Source organism: Gadus macrocephalus, chromosome 8 (genome assembly GCF_031168955.1).
Source record: "Gadus macrocephalus chromosome 8, ASM3116895v1".
Taxonomy (NCBI): domain Eukaryota; kingdom Metazoa; phylum Chordata; class Actinopteri; order Gadiformes; family Gadidae; genus Gadus; species Gadus macrocephalus.
In genome coordinates this window covers 17,748,542-17,776,041 of record NC_082389.1, presented here as the reverse complement: position 1 = coordinate 17,776,041, position 27,500 = coordinate 17,748,542, and the positions used below count along the sequence as shown (strand labels likewise).

Sequence of the window (27,500 nt, the reverse complement as noted above, 5' to 3'; positions counted from 1 at the left end):
GCATCGGAGGGTGGGAAGGGGGTGTATCTGTATCACTGCAGGTGTCTTTGGCTAACAGCGCGTGCTGAAGGCCTGGAAAGTGAGTCCTAAAACAGTCTCTCATCCCCCTCTCCTCCAGCCAAGGAGTACGTGGACTCAGACCCCTCCGGGCGCAGGGGTCTGCCCATCTCCACCATCAAGCAGGGGGCTGAGCCCCCCATCTTCACCGGCTGGTTCCAGGCCTGGGACGCCAAGATGTGGGAGACGGATCCGCTGGACAGAATCCGTGCTCGCTTCTGAACACCCATACCTCCTAGCTCCCGGCCCCCGGCCCTCCCAAACCCCCCCGCATGCTCCGCTTCACCAACCTGGTTTTCCTCAGGACCCGGAATCCCCAAGTGCCAAAATCACCTTGTTTTGCAAAAACGAAGGAAGGGCTTTCTGCTGAATAATTTGAATTCATTACCACAGTGTTTGGACTTTTACTGTGTTCATCATTGGTACTAAAATGCAGCTCAAATGCACTTTGCATGCAAACTTTTATTATATAGGCCTGTATCCTATTCAGTACTTGTGAATTAAAAAAAACTATGTAAAATGATTATGCTTTATTTTTTTAATTCATTTTTTCAATTGATGATTGCATGCCAGTCAATTCAAGTCAATTAAGTGTCTTTCGACCTAAGAAAGAAAAAAATATTGAATATTGACATCGACTCAGAACCTTTAACATTGCGGAAGACAATGTGTGATTGCAAATGTGATCGTTTTAAATGACCACAATGTTCACCAAAGTAAGCCTATAACCTTTGGTAATAACTAAATCTTCTCAAACCTATGAGATAAATAGGCTATAATATAGGCTACAATATAAATAAAAAAGGGTTTATAAAAACACTCGCATTTCACTTACTAGACCTACTTCCATATAGCAGGATGAGCGTAACATAAAATATAAGCATACTAATATATTGAAATAGACTTGTGGTTACCCGCACAACAAGGCGCTATTATAGCAGTCATTCAATGACATAGTAACCTGCATTGCCAACCTTCTTTTGCAATGCGGTGGCGCTCCACAGCCCTCTCTGCTGAAGTGCTGTGTGTGTGTGTGTGTGTGTGTGTGTGTGTGTGTGTGTGTGTGTGTGTGTGTGTGTGTGTGTGTGTGTGTGTGTGTGTGTGTGTGTGTGTGTGTGTGTGTGTGTGTGTGTGTGTGTGTGTGTGTGTGTGTGTGTGTGTGTGTGTGTGTGTGTGTGTGTGTGTGTGTGTGTGTGTGTGCAGGGATAAGCTGGCTGCTATTCGGTCATGTGATTCCCCTTTTCCTCCTTCGAAGTTGAAAGGCAAAGCAAGGCTGGAGCAGCGGGGACCAAGCTCGTCTCTCCTTTCCTCGTTCCCGGTAGTGGGCTGCTGAAATCGTCCCGTTTCGCCTTGTTTTTGTGGTTCTCCTTTACCTTTCTGTACGATGGCGGGGGCTATTATTGAGAATATGAGCTCCAAAAAGTTGGTGATATTCGGAGTTATCCTGCTTTTGTTCCAGGCGTTGTCCTTCATGGTCGGCGGTCTGATTGGTAAGCACTCAAGTTTTTTTTTTGCCCTTACTTTTATTTGTTTTGTGTTAAATTAGCCTTTTAATGCGGGCGCGACTGGTTGAGGTGGGGGAAATGTATACTTTCTCTTGAAGAAAGTTAGGTTTCTAGTAGGCCTACATGTCTTGCACGGATTGACAAACTATTGTCATGGGTAACGCTATTTAAGGGTTAACTCCACGTTATTTACTGCACTAGAGAAGACTCGACCATGGCATTACTTGACAATGGGGGGTTTTGCCATCTTAAAGTCGTATCAGCTCCCTATGTAATTGTTAAACTTAGTTTTGGCCACATTGCATGGATTGCCTGGAGCTAAATCACTGCTTTGTACGGAGGTATGTGTGCTAGACGCAGCGTGCAGAACACCGTCATCTACGAAGAAAACCCAATAGGGCTAAGAGCTCCTCGCATTGAACACATCACTGAATCATCACCTGTCGCCATCCTACCGGCAATTAACATCATTAATTGTTGCGACATCCCATTGATTCAACCTCCAATGTTCTCCCCCCCCCCTTACCCCCCTTACCCCCCTTCCATGTTATGTCTGGCTGGCCGCAGCCTCAGGCAACATCCTTCTCTACCTTTTGTTTCACTCCGTTTCTCCCTCCGTTTTCCCCTTTCCCCCAATCCCTGTCCCCCCTCCCAGCAAATTAAAATGCTCTCTCTTCTCTGTCCTTGTTTCAAACACACACACACACACACACACACACACACACACACACACACACACACACACACACACACACACACACACACACACACACACACACACACACACAGTGAAGTGCATTCAGCTGTCAAAGTTATCTTTGGCCTCAAGGAGAGGTGCTGTCAACTTGTTTCAAATCCAACACACACGGAAGTCAAGGCCGTATTAAATATGTGTGTGTGTGTGTGTGTCCTTTGGGCTAAATGCTGAAAGAACAGCATAGTTTTTGAGCTTAGGCTACATTGACTAACGGGGAGCTGGTTGTCAATGTAGACTAGTATTTACTTTCCCTCTGTCTCACTCTATTTTACTCCATGTCTCCAGTCGCTCTCATAACTCACTGACCGCTTCTTCCTGAGATTCATATTCAGTATACATTCATTCTTTTTAATAATCTCCGAAGGACGTTTGTACCAGAGGGAATGGTTGAGTTGTTAAGTGTTTTTAAGTAGTGTGTGTGTGTGTGTGTGTGTGTGTGTCTGTAACTCTGACCTACTCCATGTTGTGTAAATGGCAGGTGATAAATTAGCTTGTTGGGTGCGCTCCTGGCTGAGATGGTTTTAATGAAGCCGGATTCCATTGTGTTTGCTCAGTGGCCGGGGGCGACGGGGTAATTGAGTAGAGAGAGAGAGGAGGGAGGGAGACGGTTAGTCTCTCTCTCTCTCCTCTTGTTTCCCCGACAAGCCCCGGATCACGGCATGTGGTCAGGGGTCATTGTAGTAGACCCACTGCGCTGGAGATTGGAGGAGCCGCGAGGACGGGGGACTCTGGGGTCACTGCATAACCACACTCGGGAGGGGTCCCTGTGTGTGTGTGTGTGTGTGTGTGTGTGTGTGTGTGTGTGTGTGTGTGTGTGTGTGTGTGTGTGTGTGTGTGTGTGTGTGTGTGTGTGTGTGTGTGTGTGTGTGTGTGTGTCAAAATCATTCTGCTTGAGTTGAAGAGTGGCAGAAACGGTCGATTATACCAAATGACACAGGCAGAAGAACATATCTCACACACTGGTTTGCGAAAGCCTTTTTTGGTCGACAGCGAGAAGGTTATTGTGTCAAAGCCATCAGTTTCCCTGTAGTGTGGGTTTGTTTTACTACTTCAGGTGTATGTGGACTGATAACGTTTCGATGGGTAGATTAGACTACAGCTCATCTCTGATGGAACTCCCTGAACTCTTCAGTGGACCTGCGATGTTGGGTCAAGTACTGCATTGATAGGTTGTTGTTGTACTCTGCTAGGTTGATTATATACTGATGTACTGCAATGGCTAATCATAACTTAAAATAAGGTTTATTTTTGTGATAGTTAAGGGTCTTGTTAATGCTTCTTCAGGGGGATGGGTACTTTATTCACTTCAAGATAAAAAAAATCATCAGCACACGCAAGTGTGCTGATGAAGATGAGTATTAGAATTAGGAACTAGGGAAATAAAACATGTTTCAGTGCAAGTAGAAGATGAGTATTAGAATTAGGAACTAGGGAAATAAAACATGTTTCAGTGCAAGTAGAAGATGAGTATTAGAATTAGGAACTAGGGAAATAAAACATGTTTCAGTGCAAGTAGAAGATGAGTATTAGAATTAGGAACTAGGGAAATAAAACATGTTTCAGTGCAAGTAGAAGATGAGTATTAGAATTAGGAACTAGGGAAATAAAACATGTTTCAGTGCAGTGTATTTATTCATTTCCAGTTTCTATACGTAGCCTGGTCAACACAACCTCCCTCCTTTAGCCACGAGACCACCATTTTAGAAAACCAGGGACATGAATCTCCTCCAGGAATCCTTCAGGATCCTGAGTTAGCATAGGGGTCCCAGGTCCTGTTCTCCCCGTCTGCCAGGGGCCCGCACCACAGGCGGTCGGGGGGCCGGTTCCTATTAGCATTATAATGCCTGGTGACATCCTCTGGCCAGACACTACAGGGCCTAATCTCAGCTCAGCTCAGCTCGTCAATCTCTTCAGGGTACAGCCGCGCTGGCCCTCTGAAGTTGACTTTGGGGGAAATTCCCCGCAGTCTCTCGGAACACTTCAAAAGCCCCCGTGCCTCGCGGCTAATGGGAGTTGCATCTCTAAACATCGGTGAAGGTGTTTTGACACTTTGTTTTCGTTTCCTTGGCTGTGGATTCAATCCAGCATGGAGGACTGAGGAGTGAGGCTCCTGATGATCCGGCCGCTCAAATGTAATGGGGCAGGATAGTCGACTGTTTAGGGACGTTGTGCTCGCAGCCGAAAGATTTGAGGTGCCTGCCTTTAATATCGGCAATCTTAATATCTGCAATGAATGTATACAAAAAAAAAACTTGGTGACTTAATGCAACTTTGTTATTATCAATTATTTTCATGCTGTGTGTTGCATCAAAAGTGAAGCCGCCATTTTAACTGTGCCTTGGGTCCCTCTCCTCTCTCCCAGCTCCGAGCCCCACCTCAGTGATCCTGTACATGGCCAACAAGTGTGTGGACACGGCCAAGAGCCACCAGAGCACCAAGTGGTTCATGCCCTGGGGGCCCAACAAGTGCGAGCTCATCCGCAGCTTCGACGAGGCCATGGCCAAGAAGATCGAGGCCAACAACATCGTGTTCGCCGTCCACATCCCGCAGCAAAACATGGAGATGAGCCCCTGGTTCCAGTTCATGCTCGTCATCCTGCAGTTGGACATCGCCTTCAAGATGCACAACCAGATCGGTGAGGCGCCCGGCCCTCCAGGCAGACCTCCTCCTGGTGACCTGTGTGTTACCCGACGGTAGTGTGGGCGCTTTGCAGAACACGCGTGAATGCTTGAACACGCGTCAGTAGAGCAGTGGCGAGGTATAGCGCTCTGCTCTCATTGGATACTTTGTTAACGTGTTCCAGAAAGGATTTCTTATGAGGCCGTGTGTTGTAGGGGCAGGCTGGTGGGTCCGTGGTCAGTCTCGCTGACCGCTAGTCCACCATGTAGGGGTGATTCCTAACTCCTTCCTGCTCATTAATGACTCGCTTATAATAGCGCTAAGTCACTGGACAGTGTCTGGTACATTTCTAAATGGTAAATACGTGCGTCGTGCGTAACCAAGGATGGTGGAATCCTAATCTGAAAGCACCTCACCTCGCTCTTAGAATATAACACAAGATATGAAAGTGGCTCGGTTTATCCTTGTAACCCTAGCTCCTGAAAAGTGTGTGTGTGTGTGTGTGTGTGTGTGTGTGTGTGTGTGTGTGTGTGTGTGTGTGTGTGTGTGTGTGTGTGTGTGTGTGTGTGTGTGTGTGTGTGTGTGTGTGTGTGTGTGTGTGTGTGTGTGTGTGTCCCCCCTCCTGAGGCGTCCTGTTGTCCGTCGGTAGTCCGCTCAGTCTCAGGGTGGAGGCCTGAGCGACTCCCAGGAATGTGGCTCCCCTCTCTGTCATCCTAGTGGCACTCGGTGAGCGTGCGCTAACCGTGATGGATCTCCTGTGTTAGCGGGGGCGGGGGGGCGGGGGGGGGGAGGTGCTGGGATAACTTCAGGGGGATGGATCAAGGTGGAGAAGTGTTTCCAGGTTTCATAGTTAATGCCCTCAGGGGAAATCTGTCGCCCAATCCTATCCACTTCCTCGGGGTAGTGCTTTACGTCTGATGTTTGTGCTCTTGCCCATATATGATCATGGATAGTGTTGATGAACACGCCTTTTGCCGTGCTGCGTTAAGGACGTCTTGTTCGTTGTGGCCGCCATTTTGGATCAGGCCCAATATCCCATCAGATTTGGGGGCTACAGCCTGTGTTTAACTAGTCACAGTGGGATGAGAGCGCAGTGGACTGGACACAATGTCAGCCAACGGCCAGGGAGAGCTGCTCTATGGCCTTGTTTGGTTTGATGGATTTAATGCATTATTCCTGATTGGGCTATTTTTTAATGCTACGTTTAAATGTTGCATATTATGCTGCATCTCATTATAACATGAAATGTGACTATTTGATGTATTTAGACAATCATTGATCCCTATTTATTGCTCCCACATATATCTTTTTGTAATGGCACATATATACCGTATATTACCGTTGGTAATATAGTTGGAATATATCGTTGTTCCCATTTTGATGCCTTTAGATTTTTCCAGTTAAACATTCGATATTCACTTTTCCTTGATCGGCCATACCCTTTTAAATCATGGGAAACGTCAAACAAATTTATCGAAGCCTATTTATCCAAACCACAGAATCTTGGCCTTTTCACTCGACCCCTTAACGGATAAAACATCTCCTGCTCTGACGCTCTCTCGGCTGCTTGTAAAATCATGCATTCATATCAAACATTTATTACCCCAGCCTCTCTGACGGAGATGAACTAATTCTGCCCTTTTGATTGGGTGAGGTGAGCCACTAAAACCCTGAACAGAAGACCCCCTGTCTCCACGGAGCTAATAAGCCTTATCTTGTGTTCACCATGCCTGGTGACCTCTGAAGCGGCTCCACCCACCTGTCTCACCCCTACCTTCGAATCAAGCCGCCCCCCCCCCTGGCAAGCGTCCAGCAACAACACAGCTGTTGAGGAGGATTAGTTTCCGTGGTGATGAGTGCCGGCTTGATGGGCGGTATGTTGGCGTGCGGTAATCGTAACATTCAGGAATCGACCGGACCAATGAGAGAGGAGAGAGAGGATGAGAGCGGGGCAATACAGACAAAGTTGACTGCCAATAACTCTCTGTGCGTTCCTCCCTCTCCACCTCCCCCTCTCCTCGTCGAGGCCAGAGGGTTTCTTTCTGTGGGTGCCAGCGTGTTTCATACTGGACAAGAGGCTCTCTGAAGGCCTGCTGGTGGAGGAGACCACTTGCCTTTTGTAATGCGATCTAAAGATACAGTTTGAATGGCGTCGGATCTGTTACTGAGCCCGCCTGCTCACGGCCCCGTCTAAACACGCTACCTTGATTTAGAGAGGAACGCCAACAGGACTGCCCTGCCTAGCGCCGGTTGGTCCGGGTGGATAGCTCTGGTAACTCTGGCAGGCCTGAGAGCTCTTTTGTCCTTTAAATATATTGAAGAAAAGTACAAGTATTAGTATTTTGAACTACATAATGAACCACACATATGACCAGAATCACCAGTTGAGCTTATCCTAATTAGAAAACTGGAAAGCTGTGCTTCTTTTTTTTTTATTAGCAGCTGGGCTCCTCCATCCTCCTCATATACAGATATGCACATGGCTGTCTGTCTTTCCACAACAGATATTAATAAGTGGGGATGAACAGGGTTTGGGAATGGAATGCACTAGTATGAAATATCTCTACCCATAAGATATTCATAAGCTACTATAGGGCAATGTATATAAAAACCTTATTTTGTATAAAGAAAAAAAAGTGTGCGTGTATATACACAGTAGCATGTGCCGGGAATATGATGGTTTTGGTTTTTATCTCCCAAAACCATCATATTTTGGCTGGTACAGGACCACATACATGGCAGACTAAATGGTGCAGCCCTAGTTGGTTGTAAATGTATTAATGAATGCATCCATCTTGACATCAGTGGTTGGCTTATCTGTTTTCTCCTGACACCCCTCCCTCGCCAGGATGACCTCATTCACCTGGCATCAGTGAAACTCTGTTGCCATGCAGTGCAGATCTAGCCTGGCTCCGCCTGCCTAAGTACTTCCGCTCAATTTTGATTTCCCTTCAGTACTAGGTCTGGGTCTGCGGTATGTTAGTGGGTTTTCTCCGTCCAAAATGTGTGCATCCAATCAGCGAACAGAGGGAGTGGCTGAGAACAATGACGTTAAAGTCAGCTCTCGTTGACGGACATCTTCACGCACAGTCACTGGTTTGTTTACAGCCTGCGCGCAACGTGATTCCCGGCCAAACGTTAGCGATTGGTTATGGCAGATCCAGAGTGGCACTGGGCAGATCCAATAGCTTTAAACTTCAACAGACACCCGCCTTCAAGTGAGTTAACGTTTGTCAATTTAATAGGTCCAGACTCTCTGTACAAGTGAAACAAAGTACGAGAGTCTGGTAGGACCAGGCTAGGGCAGATCAGTGTGCGGCCCCTTATACTTTCATAGGGTGAGTTCTGATCGTAACTCTCCGTCTGGTCTTTTCTACAGAGGAGGGGGCCCTGGCTACAGTGGACGTGGCCCTGGCCTACAGAGACGACACTCTGAGCGAGTGGACGGAGATGGCTCACTCCCTGGAGCAGAGGGAGCTCAAATGTAAATTCAACACCCAGAAGGTGAGGAGACCTCCACTGCCATCAACTGCTTGGCGTGGGCCTACTGGAGGACATTAATGTTGGCTCTGGGTCATTTAAGGGTTGTGTGGTAAATGGGCATGTTTGAGGTACTGCATTGTAGTACCTCAAGAGAGAGATCAGTGTAATTCCGTATTCATCTTGTTGATGAAGTGGAGTATTGTTATGTTTTCATAAGAGTGATTAGGTTATCGCTTTGCGGTGCGTTAAGACAGAGGAGTAGATATGCTTTTCACTCATAGCAATTCTGAAGTTATCACAATGGGCCAGAGATGGGATTGGTATGATTTATAACAATCTCGGGTATACAAACAAATCTCAGCTAAATTTCCAGCTAATATTTCTTCAATTAACGTACAAGATCCCTCCTCCAACTAGTGTTTCTAATTTTGGGGATTTCCTCATGGTAGAAAAATGTTAAATAATTGATTCCATCAATACAGAAGCTTTATTTTCTGCACTCGACAACAAAACCTTGACACCGTGTGTCAGTGTCTTTCGTGGGATAAACTCTGACCTGTTGTCCTCCAGAACTATGAGAACGAGGGCCGCTACTACGACTGTGACCTCCTGCCCTTCATGGAGTTGGGCAGCGTGTCCCACAAGTACTACCTGCTCAACATCCGCCTGCCCGTGCACGAACGCAAGAAGATCAACGTAGGCATCGGGGAGGTCAAAGACATCCAACTGGTGGTGAGTCTGCGTCGGTGGGACTGTATATTTCCAAAGAATATTGTTCATAAATGGACTATAAACAATGTGAAAATGTTAAATGTGTTATATGTATTGATCAATCGTCTCTATAGCAGGCGACACTGCAAGCCGATGTTTACGTGCACTGCGTAACGTGACGGGTTGCTTTTGATAGCCGCTTGTCCACTCGGGGCTATTGTAGAAACGTGACGTACACCATGGTAGAGGAGCCGCTCTGTCTGTAGATAAAGGTCTCGTTCTAACGAAAGCACAACAATTACTTGGGATTATACACCAATTAAGAGTGATCCCTGCAATTTACAGTACACTTCTTCAAGATGAAAGCTAGCCATGTGACAAACACTAGAACTTTATTTTTAAAACTACAGAACAATGTACATACAGAAAACACCAATTCACAGAATATGCGTCGTAGTTATTTAAATCAAAATAATCATCACAGGCCGTTGAGGTGGACCCTAATAGGGTAGCAGTATACACTGCATTACTGAAATGATGAATCATGAGATGTTGACGCGCTGTTTTTTGCAGGGCATCCACCAGAACGGAGGCTTCACCAAGGTCTGGTTCGCCATGAAGACCTTCCTCACCCCCAGCATCCTCATCGTCCTCGTCTGGTACTGGAGACGGATCACCCTCATGACCCGGCCCCCCGTGCTGCTGGAGAAGTAATTCAGTTTGTCTTTTTATGCATTGGATGCTATTGAATTGGGATGGCCGCTAAAATAATTCTCTACATGCGTCATGTGGACGTAAATATTCATAAAACGACCTGGCTACTCTTGTACTACTACTTGCGCGGCCACAAATCCAGTAAACCACAAACTTCTGGACCCAGACCTACACCGTCGCTCTCCGTGCCCCTAAAGAAGCACTCTGCTCTGAACCTCAGAACATCTGCTTAGTGAGCTCATCGGTCCCCTTGCAGCGGAGGTGGAACTGCAGCGCCGGCCTGCACGCGTACATCTGGCTCCCTGGTTAAAGGTCTCAGAGCACTCGGCACTAAAGGCTATAAAGGGCTCCTGTATGTTGATATGGCTTCTTTGAGATTGATGGAAGATATGCTGTTAAACAATACAAGGGACTTTTATTTTATGTGATATTGACTTGTGGTTACATAATGGTAAGAATAAACATGTCCAGACACTGAGTGAACTCCACATGATGGCTCAAGATTCAGCGAAAAACAAGCAGGAAGTTGATTCTTAAACGCAGATACACACACACGGTGTGAGGGTCAGCAAGCATTTACTGGAGTGCGTGATCAGAATGTCGCACGCAGTGTAAAATAGTGCTAGTAGCGCTAGCCAACCTCTGGAAGAACCAGACCAGAGTCATGCCAGTGTGTCTGGGACGAGCACTACAGGAAAGACCTAGCCAAGCATGTAAAACATTACACGACATACTAGCTAGTAATGCACGTACACTCGCATACACACTACAGTCCTCCTGGTCTTCCACAGATGTGATTCCCAGATGGCCGACGGGCAGTGCCACTCCAGCCTATTTGTGAAGGCCAATAATTATTTAATGCTGTAAAAGCTTTAGTGGCAGTGATGTCATGGGTCCGGAGCACTCTTGGGTCTGAAGGGACAAATAGTTCTGTTTGGGTGATGGGCGTGTGTCAAAACTGAGTGCAAGTTGGTTTAATGTAGTGAGGAAGAACTCTGTGGCTTTAGCGTCTGTTAGAGACCCTGTGTGTGTGTGTGTGTGTGTGTGTGTGTGTGTGTGTGTGTGTGTGTGTGTGTGTGTGTGTGTGTGTGTGTGTGTGTGTGTGTGTGTGTGTGTGTGTGTGTGTGTGTGTGTGTGTGTGTGTGTGTGTGTGTGTGTGTGTGTGTGTGTGTGTGTGTGCGCTTCATGCTCCAAATGTTCTGCATACCAATCCAATGTGGTTTCACTCTTGTTTACGTCGGGATAAAACACTGAGGCTTCCTGATTATTATCTTTTCTCTTTCTTTCTATCTGCTACGCGTTGACAGATAACAGAGGCCTTATCTCACGTTGACATAACGAACATAAATGTTGTGCCTACACATACTCTTATTAACCTTTTCCCTCTACCCTCCTGAAGCTTCCCTCTCAGCCCTCACCTCCGTCACCACGGTTACACGGACCAGCCCCCCTCCGTTTCTTCTCTGTACCATTATCCTTTAATCGCTCCGCAGCGTGCTGAGACCTGAAGCCGAGGTCTTCCCAGAAACGTTGCTCTGATTATGAGGCGGGAACATTCTTGACTTTGCCTTGAACGCTGATATGTCTAGACTCTTTTCATTTGGGGAACATATTTGTGTTTTGGTCACATACTGTCTACACACTCACCCGGGTGTGTGTGTGTGTGTGTGTGTGTGTGTGTGTGTGTGTGTGTGTGTGTGTGTGTGTGTGTGTGTGTGTGTGTGTGTGTGTGTGTGTGTGTGTGTGTGTGTGTGTGTGTGTGTGTGTGTGTGTGTGTGTGTGTCATTATTTGATAATTTATTTTATGCACCTCAACAGTTCTCTCATCCTAGCTTGGTGGATATTGTTGAGTCATGTGTTTCGGTGCATACATAAACAGCCTCCCCTGATGCTTTGTCCTGTATCGGCCTGTGGATCCACTTCTTTGAACCACCGAAATGACTTGCAATATTCTGTTTTAATATTTGGTATGTAATTAATGGCTGCAAGTTGTGATAATTATAGGAATATTGCTAATAAGATGTAGGACAACGTGTACCAGCGAGATGGCATCTTTGTGCCTTTTATGGATAGGGAAGAGAGACGGGAAAGTGGGTTGGAGAAGAGAGGCGATGACATGTAGCACAGGAACCCAGGTGGGATGGGCCCTGGGTCCTCACTGCCTACAGGGTCAGCCCACTAGCGGGCTCAGCGTCTGCCACGGAGCCTCCCAGGTTAACCGGGTCTACACCGAACCCGCCGACAGACCACAGTCGAGTAACCTGTTCAATGATTCCTGTACCTTCCAGGGTCATCTTTGCTCTGGGCATCTCCATGACCTTCATCAACATCCCCGTGGAGTGGTTCTCCGTTGGCTTCGACTGGACCTGGATGCTGCTCTTCGGAGACATACGGCAGGGCATCTTCTACTCCATGCTGCTCTCCTTCTGGATCATCTTCTGTGGGGAGCACCTCATGGTACCTGACCCGGCCCCTTCCTCCTTAATGTTCAAAGGCAGTGGATCCTTTCATTTATCTTTCATTGTTTTTCTCTGAATGGTCATGCTGATGTTTCACCAGTCCTCTTCAGATCTGCGCATGGAGTAGCTCTCCACTCACTTTGACATTTTCATCCGCAGACAAAAGGAGTAAATTGGGTGCACCTCAGTCTGTCTGAAAGTCTCCTCTTGGTAAATAAATTGTAAATGGAGTGCATTTCTATAGCCCTTATCTATCCAGTGGCCACTCAAAGCGCTTTACAATATCTCCTAACATTCACCCATTCATCCACACATTCACACACCAACGGCGGAGTCAAGCAGCCAGCTCGTCGTGCGTCTTGCTCGGGGTCTCCTGGACCCCCAGTTAGGAGGAGCGGGGGGTCGAGCTAGCCGGGGCTAACTTGGTGTTGTGTGTCCAGGACCAGACGGAGAGGAACAGGTTCTCGATCTACTGGAAGCAGGTGGGACCCATCGTCTTCGGCTCCTTCTGCCTGTTCATCTTCGACATGTGTGAGAGGTGAGGCCAAGCCCGTGGTTAATGGTTCACAATATGTACTTGGCTTTTCTAAATGGCACCGTCGTAAATGCATTTGAATGCTAACAATAAATGGCCACAGCTTCAGCTTTATTATGTGTGCAGTTTCATTTAAAAGTCCAATATGTAACAAATATGTTCGTTAATATGTAACAAATGGTCGAAATACCGGCTTCTCCGACAACAATGCTACAACCAGCATGTTCTCCTTTTGTAGTTACATCACCATTTGTTCTTGGCCTGTGTGTTATGATTCCGTGCTCTGTGCCCTGTGAACCCGGTGATGTCAGATATTAAACTAATAGGCATACAAATGCAGTGTGCTGAATCCATGGAAGCTAGTAAACTGATTACCTGAGAGTGTGCTACATTCTACTCCAAATAGTGTAGCTGCATTTGAACGGTGGAGTCCACTCAGAGGGAGAATTCAAGACGGATGGAACAGAATCTGGTTATATTTTGCAAATGATGAATAAATTGTGAATGTGTGCATAAGTATTCATTCACAACCACTCTTTAAAATAGTGTGAATTTAGACAGTAGCACCCGTTTTAAATGCTGCTAAGTAAAGTGATTATACTATTTAATATTCATTGAGGTCAATGCTTTATCCAAGGGTCTTGAAGTGTGTTTTCTCGTTCACATGTTATTAATGAGCAAGTAAGGGTAGGCTGCTGACATTGGGGTTTGAACCCAGAACCTGTTTGATGAGATTCAAACACTCTAGCCACTACACTGTCTAGCCCTTTAAGGATAGGATTAGCTTAAAGATCTGTAATGTTGTCTTTTTATCAATAGGGGAGTCCAGCTCACCAACCCCTTCTACAGTATCTGGGCCTCAGACGTTGGAACAGAGCTGGCTGTATCCTTCCTCACTCTGTGTGTATTTGTGTCTGTGTATGTGTGTGTGACAGGGGTTGATGAGTTTGTCTGTTTATTCTTTGAGGTTGGAAGCATCAATGCACTCGACGGTTCTCACTGTAAATAGTCAGTGGTGACAAATTTTGTCTACTCTAAATAATGTAGAGCCCAAACTATCAGTCACAAAACTCTTCTGATGCACACTAGCCAAACTCGTACATGAATCACACCTTATCCAGGAAAGGGATTCAAAGGCTAGGGACAACATGACGTTCTTACGGCAGCCATTTAAAAAGTCTGTTGACCTCCTTGTAATTGTGCCTCTTTCACCCCCCCCCCTTACCCTCTCTCTTCTCTCTGTCCTGGAATGTACTCCGTACACAACCAGCTCCGTGCTTTCCAATCTAGTAAGGTGTGTGTGTGTGTGTGTGTGTGTGTGTGTGTGTGTGTGTGTGTGTGTGTGTGTGTGTGTGTGTGTACAGAGGGGTCTACTTCTTGCCAAGGTGATGCAAGATTCATCAGTTCATTGCTCTCTACTCACCCCACCCACCCTGTCTCCCAGCATCCATAAACAGTGCCGGCTGAGACGCGGGATTTGACATTTACTTGGAACAGGCATGTGGAGTCTGGAAGACATTCTATTCAGCTTCTATAAGCAGCATCACGAGAGCCCCATCAGACCCTACCAGGGACTACAGGGCTCTCTTGCTTTAAGGAAGGCCTAAATGTGTGGCCACGGCAATGCATTATTCTTTAAAAAATGTCATTGCTCATGGCAGTTGTAAGTGCAAATAAGATGCTATCAAATTAATAATAATAACAGCCCTAATAATGGGCCCATGGACCTAAAGAGGTTGGGGACACCTAGTGTGCATTGTCCTTTGTTTGCATTGTACTTTGTGTTGTATTGTATTCCTCCAATCCCTCCAGTGCTGTGCCAGTCGTTTCCCTTGACCTAGCGTCGCTCAAGATGGCGTTCATCGTCGTGGCGGGGATCTGTGCCTGCCTCTACTTCCTCTTCCTGTGCTTCATGGTGTTCCAGGTGTTCCGCAACATCAGCGGCAAGCGGTCTTCCCTGCCGGCCATGTCCAAGGCCAGGAGGCTCCACTACGAGGTCTCTCGCTCTCTCGCTCTCTCGCTCTCTCGCTCTCTCGCTCTCTCTCCTTTCCCCCCCCCCCCCCCCTCCAAGCCTTAAAGGGTTTGGTAGATCGAAGAGAAAGGCTTTAAACTAAAGTCAGAGCTATTGGTGAAGCTCCTCTTCCCTGTCCAATTTATCTATTCATTTTGAAACGAGGTTGTGCAGTTCTTAGACTACTGTATAATTATTGAGCTTGCAATGTTGATGATCTGCTTTGCTTGTTCTCATCCTCACATACACACTCGTTGTTTTAAGATGAACGCATTGGCTAAACTACAAAATGTAATTTCTGGCACTCAGAAGAGGTCCGTCCTATAGAAAGTGTTCTCAACCCGTTTCCCGTCGCCCCACACAGGGCCTGATATTCAGGTTCAAGTTCCTCATGCTGGTGACTCTGTTCTGCGCTGCCATGACGGTCATCTTCTTCATCCTCAGCCAGGTGAGTCTGGGCCTCAGCCAGAGGCGCGGCCTCCTTCTACAGATGCCCGGACGAGGAGTCCCATCTGCGGCTTTAGCACCCTGACCGCAGGGATCTCTGTTTATCTCTCGATCTCTCTCTCTCTCCCTCTGTCTCTGTGTCGATCTCGCTCTCGCTCTCTCTCTCTCTCTAGGTGATGGAAGGCCACTGGCAATGGGGCAGCCAAAAGCTGGAGTTGAACAGCGCGTTCTTCACGGGGATCTACGGCATGTGGAACCTCTACGTGTTCGCCATCATGTTCCTGTACGCGCCGTCGCACAAGCGCTACGGAGACAACCAGTCCGGTGGACAGTGCATCATAAGTACGTTGTCCGACTCAAAGGCACCCTTGGCTTTCTGAAAAGGCAAATGCTAGAATGTCAATGAACTAGCTTATAGTGTTTAACGGTAGATCTGGCCCAAAGGGAATCGCATGCCAGGTTAACACTAGTGCCTCAATGGCTCTTGTTCTGCGTGCTTGCTTGTATTTACTAATTAGTAATTTAGCTGTGCATTTCTCTGAATTTTCTTAGTGGAATAGGACGCATGTCTTTAAGGAGGGGTCACGGGTTTGGCAGCTCGCTCCACGGTGCCTATAAGAAGGTTTTGTGCATGGGATTAAACCCTGTAGCTTTCGGCTGGTATGCAAATGCCCATTCCCCCCGAATTCTCGGACCCCTTTCCTAAGAGGCCCTATCCAACTGAATTCAAACAGCATTTTCCAACCATTTCAGTGAGACTTCTGCGTAAAACCGCAGGTTGTGACGGGACATGGCTTTCAGAAAGTGGGAGGGTTTGTCCCGATGGCTGGGGAACAGCTCTGCCAAAGCAGCGCTGAGCTATCGTCACAAATCCCAGCTAGCTGTAAATCATTGCTATGAGTTACAATGTAATTGTAAAAAATCTTTTTTAGCACCAGTGCAGACTTGTGCCATTGCTACGTCTTACAGCCCTATGAATACCTGAAGTAGGCACAAATACATTTGGGTCGCAAATATATGAAGAAAGACCAGCCATGATTTATTGTATTTTATTTTGGTCCATGTCCTGGGGCCACGTTCACAAAGAATCTTGGGGCTAAAAGTATCCGCTATGTGGCAAATTTAGGAGAAACTCCTAAAATAATGGACGTGTCAGTCTTTATTTTGCTAAGAGCAATTCACAAAGTATCTAAGCCTAAAAGTAGCACCTAAGTCTAGGAGGGCTAAAATGTCCTCGAGAGGACTCCTAACTCAGTAAGACCTATCCACAAAGAATCTGAAAATTGCTGCAGCGAGACAAAATTATTTGGAGACAATGGAGGACTGCGAATTGGGAACAGGGAAAATGCAACTTTGCAATGCTGACGTTTTGGGAATATCGCAACCATCAGTGATGGTTAAAACACACAATGTTACAAATGTTACAAATTACCTTTTTAATTATTTAATACATAAATAAATCGCTTAAACCATCATTATTTGTCTCATGTATTAATGGTAATACATGACTTTAATCAACATTATTTATTTCAAATAATGGGGATGAATCACTTTACTAATAATAATGATCATTATTTAAACAGTAGCGCTGTTGGTTTCAAGTAGAAAATAATAGAACTGCTCTGATTTATGATTATGATGATCTAATCATTTATTGTAAAATGATTTTGTTTTCGCTTTCATACATCATGATAAGAGGACTTGAACGGAGGTATGGGCTGATATTTAAAGTGTTTAAGTGCTGGAAATATTCTCATTGGATAATGGTTTGCTGGGTGCTTTTAAACACCTCCTTGATGTAATGCAATTGATGTATTTTTATTGTTAGCTTTCGCTTTAACATGCATACGTCATTAATGTGGGCTGCACAAACTTGTCGTCATGCGTGTATTCTGCTAACTGCAGGTAGGACTTCATTTGGAGCCTTTTCGGGGTTGTTGCGGATGAGTTTCACCGAGACCGCCTGCAATCACCGTACTGACCGCTTCTAATCTCGTGCACGAGAGTGCACGAGTTTAGAAGCGGTCAGTACGGTGTAAAGGGGCGTCACTCTTAGTTCACTCTTAGTGATTTATCCTAGCATGAGTAGGTCTCAGCGGCTTTGTGAATTACTTTTTTAAAAAAACGTAAAAACTTTTAGCGCGTGTTAGGAGCAATCCTAGCAGTAAGATAAAAAGCTTTGTGCATACGGCGCCACGTCTTGAAGTAACTAGATGGGATGGTGTCAGTGAAAGTCCTCATTGGGGTATTTTGAATAAGAAGGGGCCCATAAGAGCATCCTTGGGAGTCATACCCCCCTCTATTGGATGATTTCTCGCTATGTAGTGGTGATTTAAAGTCACTGAAACACTGTCCCTAAGCTTTTTTGTGACTCCATGTCCATGTAGTCTTGTAGTTATAGTTTTACATATTTTAAATTCTAACCCCACTTGAAACCCCCACTCGTTCTGCGCTGTGCATCACGGTATTGCCTACATTCTGATCAACAATGTAGTGGTACCAGCTTCTCGGACACATTAGAGTTCATGTGTTTCTACACAGAGAAGCAGCTGGCTGAATGCATTTCCTCATTAATGGCTACCTGTCTGGGAACAGTTAGCTAGAGAAGGAGAACAAACAGATCCCCAGGGGAAGGGGTGACTGCCTTGGTCCAAGTCATTGTAGCTAATGGACTCCAGGCTTCCTTCCAAAAGGGGAGGAGGAGGAAAAGGGGTGGGGAAAGGTTGGTAAATGAAAACCATCCATGTTCTGCTTCGAGAAGGATGGTTCGATTATTGAATTGGGCATACTGGTATCTTTTGAACATATTGGGTTTGACAATGTTCACATAAACAAGTAGACGAGTAGTGTTACCCTCCAAGCTAACGTGTGTGTGTGTGTGTGTGTGTGTGTGTGTGTGTGTGTGTGTGTGTGTGTGTGTGTGTGTGTGTGTGTGTGTGTGTGTGTGTGTGTGTGTGTGTGTGTGTGTGTGTGTGTGTGTGTGTGTGTGTGTGTGTGTTAGGTGACACCGGAGCCAGTGGAGAGGAGATCCAGTTGACCACCACCATCACCCACGTGGACGGGCCCACGGAGCTGTACAAGATGACGGGGAAGGCGGCACAGGAGTAGCCCCTCTCCGCCGGGCCGGGCCCTTGATTGCTGCCTCCTGCTCCCTAGGGGCCCTAAAGTCATAACCTTTTTTATATCAACGACACTAAGGGGCCTCTCGTCAGCTAGGGTAGGGTCTCTACGCTCCTCTCTATGGCTCTACACTCCTCTCCACTCCACTGCCTGACTCAATCATGGACACTTGGGATAAAGTCCTCTCTCACTCTGTCTCCAGGAGTCTGACCAATCACAACGACTTATCCGTCTTGTTGTTTCATCGGTTGCAGTTCTTTGTAAAGTGTTTTTTTTATTTTATTTTTTTTGGTACTTTGTGCGAACTCGTATGGGGTGGTACATATTACAAAACCCTTCATTTCAAACCATCCAGATCAGTGTTGTAGCCGTTGTTAAAAGCAGTCGTTACACCAGAGTCTTCTGTTAGGTAGGTAGGCTCACAGTAGAATGACTGACTGAAACCCAACCTGGGTCTTTCTGTTATGGGATGGACCACAGGGTTTTATTGGCTAGTAAATGACCAATTTGGATTTTTATAGGGAATGTATGTTTTTCTAGTCCTATATTTTCATGTTGGCCTAATGGTCTCATCGAAGGCTTCCTCTATGTGCACTCACACCAATACGCTCTCGTAGAACATAGATAAAGGGAGAAGCTATTCTCTAATGTTACCTTTTTTTATTATTGTTGGGGAAATGTACAGACTCTACATAGGTGTTATTCGGTGAGCGAAATGGATCTTGTAATGTCATTCATTGTTACAATGTAGATATCAATTTTTTCTAAAGTGCTTATAATCAATTTATAATGTATTCGCATGAAGTAGTATCCTTGTTGTTTGAGAGAGATTTGAAGTTGACGAGCCTTTTACACATGGGCCCTAGTTATTTTGTGCATTTTATTCTAATTTAAATAAAATCTTTTACTTTATATCTGTGTTTTCATTCTCTTTTACTTGAGCTCCTGCCTTTTTGTTGCGTATTGTATTTGTCTGCTCTTTATTTTGTTCATGTAGCATTTACACTGCTCATTTGTGAAATATAATATCTCAGTGATTAGATTTCCTGATTAAATGAGGTAAAATAAAAAAAGTTCAGCATATTCACTAGTGGAATCTAGGGTCTCTAACATGGGGCCTAAAAAGAATGCTCTGATTTATAGGTAATGTGCGCCTCTGCAAGGCGGCTCTATAAATCACACTCCACCATATCTCTACACACACATGTTCTCTGAACCTCCGCTAGGGGTCGTGGCATCTCGTTTCATCCACCCGACCAAGTTCCGCGGTTCTCGTCACGAAGCCTCAACTGGAAGAAAATAAGCCCTGGTGAGGAGGAGACGTCCAGTCAAACCGTGGAGAAAAGTCAAAGATAATTAAATATTACAGATAAGAAGTGAAAGCGGCAAGAGTAGGCAGCAGTGTTCAAGTCTACCGCTTCCATCCCTCTCTCGGTGTAAAGACATTAATCCAGTTTTGACTCTACGCGTATCGGAGTGGGAGCCAGGTCCCCTCCCAGTGTGTTGACGGATCCCGCTGAGCTCCAAGGGACGGAGACACCGACAGGAGGCTGATTGCTGACCCGGACAGGAGCTCCAGGGGAAGGAGACACCAACAGAAGGCTGATCGCTGACCCGGACAGGTAAACGGGGGTCTGGGTGCCTTTTCTCCACCAGCAGCAACAGGTTTGCGCTCACTGACACGCTGATAGAAAACCTTGATTTCCTTGAACCTTACTGTCTGTTACAAGTTGTTATGTTGTACTATGTATCCGCCAACAAGCATTGGGGGCATTATAGCATTTTAACTGAACATATATATATTTTATTATGTCTTTCCACTGTGATTTGGGTGAAAGTGTTCGCATGCAACAGGTGATTGAACGACTCGACTCTATGTTATACCGTCAGATCATGTTTTTCCTCCCAGTCCTATTTGTCCACATGCCCCACCTACATCTTATGAAGCAGGCTTTAATGTGTACATAATACATCCTGTTTTGTTTCACACCCTATATTCTGAATAGTAGCTGAACCTAGGCGAGGTGACCACTCCTTTGCTAGTAAGGATTTATGTAATAGCCTACACGTACTGTAACGTTGATCACTTCCAGTTCGGCCAGCTTGTGTGTAGTTCACTAGAGACCATGAGAAACGGATAATTTGCCTTGAACTGATGGCTAAAATCGAAGGCCCCACACATAGGGACAGTGGCTATGATGTTTACATGCAACATCATCACAGCCACTGTCGTTGTCCCCCCGGCCATTAGGGAAGGACAGAATACAGACAGGCCATTGATAAGTCCAACTCATTAGTACCCTATCCACTGCCATCCTCCCTCTCTCTCTCTCTCTCTCGCTCTCGCTCTCGCTCTCGCTCTCGCTCTCTTTTCCCCTCTCTCTCCCTCTCCAGATTAAAATGGCTTTATTGGCATGGTAAAAAACATTTTAAAATAAGGCATGATTATAATAAACTAAATTATTACCTAATTCCGGTGCACCAGGTCATAGAATGACTTGTCTACCTCTCTCTCTCTCCCTCTTTCGCTGGCTGTCTTTCTGTGTCTCTGTTTTTCTCTAACTCTCTCAATCATTCCCTCTCTCCAAATTAAAATGGCTTTATTGGCATGGTAACAAAAATTAAAAAATAAGCCGCAACATAGTATTAAACTAGATGAATAATAACTTTACTGGAGACTAGGTCATAGACATAGAATGAGGTTTCTTTACCATTCTACCTGTCTCTCTCTCTCTCTCTCTCTCTCTCTCTCTCTCTCTCTCTCTCTCTCTCTCTCTCTCTCTCTCTCTCTCTCTCTCACTGTCTGTCTTTCTTTGTCTCTATTTCTCTCTGTATCTCTCTCTCCATTCATAGAGCAGTGGGCTGGCAAACCCTCTGCATTCACAGTTAGGGCGACATAATGCCTGCATTACTTCCTAGAATACCGGTGGTTATTGTGAAAAAAGTGAATTGTGTCCTCAACCCTGGCGTCCGAAACAGGTCCCTTAATGTCCAACGCAGTGTGATGTGGGCGAAAGAGCGAGAGAGAGGTGGCAATGGTGGGTGAGTGTGTGGCGGGGCGGGGGGAGGGAAATCTCACAAAATAATCTAATTTCTAGAAATATGTAATACATTTTTTGTAGGTCTTGGTTGCACTCACTCACTCACTCACTCACTCACTCACTCACTCACTCACTCACTCACTCACTCACTCACTCACTCACTCACTCACTCACTCACTCACTCACTCACTCACCCACCCAATCATCCAAACACACGCATCCTCATCGGGTGCACTTTGACCTTTCTATACTGGTGACCTGAGTGGATGACTGATGCATGATGTATGTAACTGCCATGTCTCATCTTGTCAACGTGCACGGTGAACAACAACGACGCCCGCTGCGCCGTTCTTCGCAGCGATCACTGAGCCACTGTGTTCAGTCATCAGCACCCGTTCACCATCACAATAATCCCCCCCGCGTCTCATGGCCCTTTGCCGTTGTGTGATGCATTGGGAGATTTCAACTGTGAGCTAGCAAACGTAAAGGTGTGAGTGTTAGTGCACCACAAAGTGAACGGTGTGGTCTCAGTTGGGTGCTCTCTGGGGGTTTCCAAGGAAATTGGAGCCTCTTGGGACATTTCCTCTTTCGGCTTTGCGATTGAGGCACCCCATACGCCCCACCCTTCATGCACATGCACGCTCACACACGCAGACGCACGTCTCACCATTGAGTCATTTGGCAGACGCTTCCATCCAAAGTGACTTCCATTAGGTTCAGATCCGCCGTCTGGACGAGCAGGTGTGTGTCGGGCGCCCTGCCCGAGCGTGGGCGCAGCAGCAGCAGCCCTGCAGCATGGAAGGGAATGAACCCAGAAGCCCTCAGCAGGATGTTGTGGACTCTCTAGCCCCCCCCCCACGACCCTACCCTAGCCGCCCCCCCCCCCCCCCCCCCCCCACCGTGTTCTTTCTTTGGCTTTATGCGTCAGTTGCAAAGTTCCCGATCGCTGTCTAGGAGCGATCACACAGCTATGTAGCCTCCAGGGAGGTTCATCTGTCCCTCCCTGCTCGTCTCTGAGCCGCGGCCGTCTTCGCGCCGCCACACAAGCCCGTCCTCTGTGCGGCGTTGTTGGTGCACCACGGGACTGCCTGCGGCCCTGCTCTAGTGACTCTAGTGACTCTCATTTAGTAACATCTTTAATGCACTAAATGTATAAAAAGAACAGTGTGTGTGTGTGTGTGTGTGTTTCTGTGTGGAGCAGTTCCTTTGCTGTTCCAGGGTGGGGGTGATGGGTGGGGCCGGGTGTGGTGATGGGTGGGGCCGGGTGTGGGGTTTGGGGGGGGGGGGGGGGGGGGGTTGGTCATACCACGAGGCTTATGTCGGTGGGACCTCTGGTTTCCATGCAAGTTCAGCTTGGAGAAACAGTGGGGGCCATTGTTTTAACTGCTAGGTGTAGAGACTGCATGCGGTCTGCCTGCCTGTCTGTCTGCCCTGTATGACCGCCTATCTGCATGTCGACCTTTCTGTCCGTCTGCCTGCCTGCTTGACTGTCTGCCTGTCCTCCCACCTCTCTGCATTTCTACTTTCTGTCTGTCTGCCTGTCTGCTTTTCTGTCTGCCTGTCTGCCTGTCTATCTGCCTGTCTCCATGTACCCCTTCTGCCTGACTACCCTCTGCCTGTCTCCCTCTCTGCCTGTCTCCCTCTCTGCCTGTCTCCCTCTCTGCCTGTCTCCCTCTCTGCCTGTCTCCCTCTCTGCCTGTCTGCCTGGCTGTCTGGTGCAAGGATTCCATTACAGCTACGTGAAGGCCAAGAATGCAGCCTGACTTGATTTGCAGCTCTTCTAGTCTTTGAGCCAGTGTGTGTGTGTGTGTGTGTGTTTGTGTGTGTGTGTGTGTGAGGGGAAGGGCTATAATATCTCCTCTCTTCGACTGCAAGACACTTGGTCACCGTGGTTTTGTTTATGGACAAGAATGATGGATGCAGGGTTTCCTCTCGAGTGCCAGCATCCTCGTATGACATGCACGCATATGGACCCATACGCATACACACACTCACGCACGCACACACACACACACACACTCATGCACGCATGCAGATTCTCTACAGACAGACAGATATACATTACAGACATCTTCAAAAGAGTGTTTCTCTCGGTTAATTAACGTTATGTATAATCGTTAGTAATTACCTCTTTCTACTCTCTCTCTCTCTCTCTCTCTCTCTCTCTCTCTCTCTCTCTCTCTCTCTCTCTCTCTCTCTCTCTCTCTCTCTCTCTCTCTCTCTCTCTCTCTCTCCCCCTCCCTCTCTCTCTCTCTCTCTCTCTCTCTCTCCAGCTCCTACTAGGTAACCCATCAGGTCGAGGGCCAGATGGTCAGTGGGGACGTGATGTTAGTGTAGATGTTTTGATTACGACAGCTGTAAGAAACAGAGCGCAATTGGAGAAATCCTAGGGAATTGCGCATATTGCTTCACCTTTCTTTGCCAGCGTGAGTGTACAGTATGTGGCAATCGTGAGGAACCAGTGATGCTTTACCCGTTTGCTTCAGTGTAGTTTGGGCCTTTTGAATGTATCATGGTTGAGTCTCGCCACAGTGTTTGGGCTGTGTATTGTTGTTGTAGGTGAGGGGGAAGAAGCTGAGCACTAGGTTGGTTCGATGTCCGAGGGGCTTCAGTGTGTGAGCCTGCTTGTTTTAAATCAACCACGGGCACGAAAGAAAATAACGAGTCCCACCTATCACTATCAGGTTTCTTTTTTAATGCTTTCGTAATAAGAAAAATAATAACTAGAATGACTGGGCGTAATGGCGCGTCACCATAGGCCACTATGCTACTGGCCCTGGAACAATTCAAATCTAAACTGTGAGTAAAACAAGAAGCATGATTATATCAGAGCCCGTGGTGCAGGCCTCAGGAAGCATTAGCGCGTATGCACTAATCTGATGGAGAGAAAAACCCAGATGTGCACATTTCCACCGATCGACATCAGGAAAGGGGTTGCCATGGCAACTATCTCGCCTCAATCGAGAGAGAGAGAGCGAGAAAACAAGAGAAAGAGAAGGAGAGTGAGAGAGAGAGAGAGTTGCTGTTGAAGGAACCCTCAGTTCATGCACTTCTGTAGAGAATAACCAGGCTTTCAATTAATCAGCCACACACACACGAACACACACACACACACACACACACACACACACACACACACACACACACACACACACACACACACACACACAAAAACACACACACACACACACACACACACACACACACACAAAAACACACACATGCCCCCCACCCTCCCTCTCCCTACTTCCAATCCTCCCCCCAGCGGTCTGTTGTGGCAGAGAGGGGAATGACAGTCAGCACAGACACAGAGCGAGAGAGAGAGACGGCAGATTGAGGCTGATGGAGAAATAGACAGAGAATAAAGGTGGTGTCACGAGAGAGAAAGGTAGAATTGGGGTTGAAGGAGAAACAGGGTGGGGATGGTTAGAATCTGTGTTAGAGATAGCCACTGAATATTTCTTCATCACTATTTCCTGTTCCGAGGTGCGTGTCTCCTCTGAAGGGGTTCTGTATATGGGTCAGGCTTCTCTGTCTGTGGAAGGAAGTCACACACACACACATCACATCACCTGGAGTCAGACGCACACCGCCCTGACTCACACTGGCCTGATGGCACTGATGACGATGTGGATGACGATACCTGAGACTGCCTCGACTGTGATCGGACGGGGAACAGGAAGTAGATAAGGGGATTTAACGTGTTTAGCGTGTATACCTCGGACAGGCGGGCAAAGTTCCTTGTAACGGTGATAACAATATCAGAGTCCCTCTGACGGTCGTCCTGTTGACAGTAAAGGGGCGGGCCAGAGAGGCAGGACTGCTCATCACTGTCAACCGAACCCCACGGTGGGATACTGAGCTCCACGGGTGGCCGCCATGTTGGCGTTTATTGCGTTCATTCTTAATTTATATGGAAGCGTCAGCAGTCCGTTCGCAATATTGACCTGGAATGGACTACAACACACTCAACCCCCTTTTCTTATTGTGTGTGTGGGTGTGTTTGTACGTACATGTGTGACGTCAATAGGTGTGTCTCATACAAATTCATGTACGTTTATTTATCTTTAATGTCAGGCCCATGGTGGGAACTATAGCTGTGTAAACACAGTGATTAACCACATGCTGTGTACGGCCATCCTGTGTGTGTGTGTGTGTGTGTTGTGTGTGTGTGTGTGTGTGTTGTGTGTGTGTGTGTGTGTGTGTGTGTGTGTGTGTGTGTGTGTGTGTGTGTGTGTGTGTGTGTGTGTGTGTGTGTGTGTGTGTGTGTAGTGTGTTTAGCGCGTTGCATTTCAGCGAGCGGCGGAAACCCTCACATTCAGGGATTCCAGTCAACCGGTTCAGACTAAACTAGCAGAGCATACGCAATATCCATGACGTGACGTAGCCACCCCCATCTGGCTCACCTACACCGGACGAGGCCAGGCGGATCCGGCTGGATGCTGATTCGTCCACCCTGATGTTTACCTCTGAAGCACCATCACGTTTGCTTTCCAGAATGGAAAGCTTGCCCAAAAAATAGATTTGCGATCTCGATTCATTTCCACATGAGCACGTACACAAACGTACCCGTTCTAGCGCTGTGAGGAATGTAGTCGTCCAGGCACTGCGGAGAGTCAGGCTGATGTGTGCAGTCGGTGTCCTGCCGTGGTGTGCGTCAGGGAACACGGCAGAGGGAAAGACCGTAGGGAACAGGGGGGACTCTGGAGCTGCAAGGGGCTTTTGGAGGTGTGGGAGTGGGCCAACAAAGCCATGGAGAGGCTAGTAGTGCATAATGGACAGTGAGGAGGAGGAGGAGAAGAAGAAGGGAGACTCCAGCTGACAAAAGGTTATTTATAAACCCCCAGCAACAATGAGGCTTACTGTAATGTGACCAGCGCCACACGCAGAACCCTCTCTCTCTCCGCTCTGTCTCTCTGTGTCACTCTATCTCCTTCTCACTCTATTCCCCACCTGGTGTTCGTGTGTGTGTGTGCATGCACACTTGCTTAAAAATATGCTCAAGAACACAAGTTAAAACACACACACAAAACATCACCATTTGCATAAATGCCTGCAAACACAAACACACACATACATACAAACCACAGAGGAGGGGCTGCAAACGCACGCACGCAAGCACGCACACACACACAAACACACACACACACACACACACACACACACACACACACACACACACACACACACACACACACACACACACACACACACACACACACACACACACAGACAGGTTCCATCACACATGCAGACTCATCATTTTTATCAGCCTGATTAGCCCATATATCTGCTGGTCGGGGCAAGTTCACACAAGCTGAGCTGACAAAGAGTAACACGCCTGAGAGAGAAGAAATAATAACAGTCACAGCTGTAATTAGATTGCCTTCAAAACAGGAATAAAGTGTTACCTTACAACGTAGAGACACCTATTTATTTTTGCTTTATTTTTACGGATTTACCAATTTCGAAAACAAGTTACTTAACCCGTATTACGCTGCAGTTCTGACTTGTGCCACAGAGTGGCGCCCTCGGATCATATTCCCTTATGGCCTTCAGAGGATTGCATTTTGTATCTGCCGCTTTATATTATATATATGTATATAGCTTTGTTGGAAACTAAGAAAATAAAAAAAAAATATTGATAGATTTAAGCTTTTTGATTGCCCTCAATGAGAAAATCTGTCTGATAAAGTTGTTAGAAAACATTAAGTCATGTTATACCACAGCAACAGCTCTGGAATATCTTAAGCTTTTAGTAAAGTGGGCCCTTAACTACAAAGTGTTCCAAACTAGTGAACTTTTAACTTTAGTTGCCTGCTGCTTAAAGAGCTTTACAAGCCCAGTTTCAGATGGAGTTGAACAACAAAGCATGGCTTTTGTTGAAGAATAATCTTAATCAGGTAACACATGCCCGTAGCATCACAGCATTCATTAGCGGTCAACTTCGGCCTCAGGCTTTCAAAAGGGTTGCCGTGGAGATTGTGACTGCTACAACTTGTTAACTTGCTAATATGAGCATAGCCTACAAATGCTAGCCC

The 27,500-nt window shown here is 46.7% G+C and overlaps 3 protein-coding genes across 4 annotated transcripts in view; all 3 read left to right on the top strand.

Moving 5' to 3' along the window:
• scinlb (scinderin like b) overlaps positions 1–27,500 on the top strand; it is a 305,691-nt gene that overhangs the window by 16,069 nt on the left and 262,122 nt on the right. The window contains exon 17 of one of the 2 annotated variants that reach the window (XM_060059640.1): positions 119–580. The exons of the other annotated variant lie outside the window; for it this stretch is intronic. Coding sequence (XP_059915623.1) covers positions 119–279 — 161 coding nt within the window. The 3' untranslated portion in view covers positions 280–580. Of the gene's footprint in view, positions 1–118; positions 581–27,500 lie in introns of those variants that run through there. 2 annotated transcript variants of the gene reach the window in all.
• wls (Wnt ligand secretion mediator) lies at positions 1,291–19,330 on the top strand. Its single transcript, XM_060059642.1, has 12 exons — positions 1,291–1,547; positions 4,682–4,954; positions 8,318–8,442; positions 8,992–9,153; positions 9,706–9,842; positions 12,135–12,303; positions 12,746–12,843; positions 13,660–13,723; positions 14,693–14,836; positions 15,216–15,299; positions 15,472–15,640; positions 18,300–19,330. The coding sequence occupies exons 1-12, from the start codon at positions 1,442–1,444 to the stop codon at positions 18,404–18,406; spliced, it is 1,638 nt and encodes a 545-aa protein (XP_059915625.1). The 5' UTR covers positions 1,291–1,441; the 3' UTR covers positions 18,407–19,330.
• Positions 19,664–27,500, top strand: part of gng12a (guanine nucleotide binding protein (G protein), gamma 12a) — a 31,838-nt gene continuing 24,001 nt past the window's right edge. The window contains exon 1 of the mRNA XM_060059647.1: positions 19,664–20,040. The gene's annotated coding sequence lies outside the window, so the exon portion shown is untranslated. The remainder of the gene's footprint in view (positions 20,041–27,500) is intronic.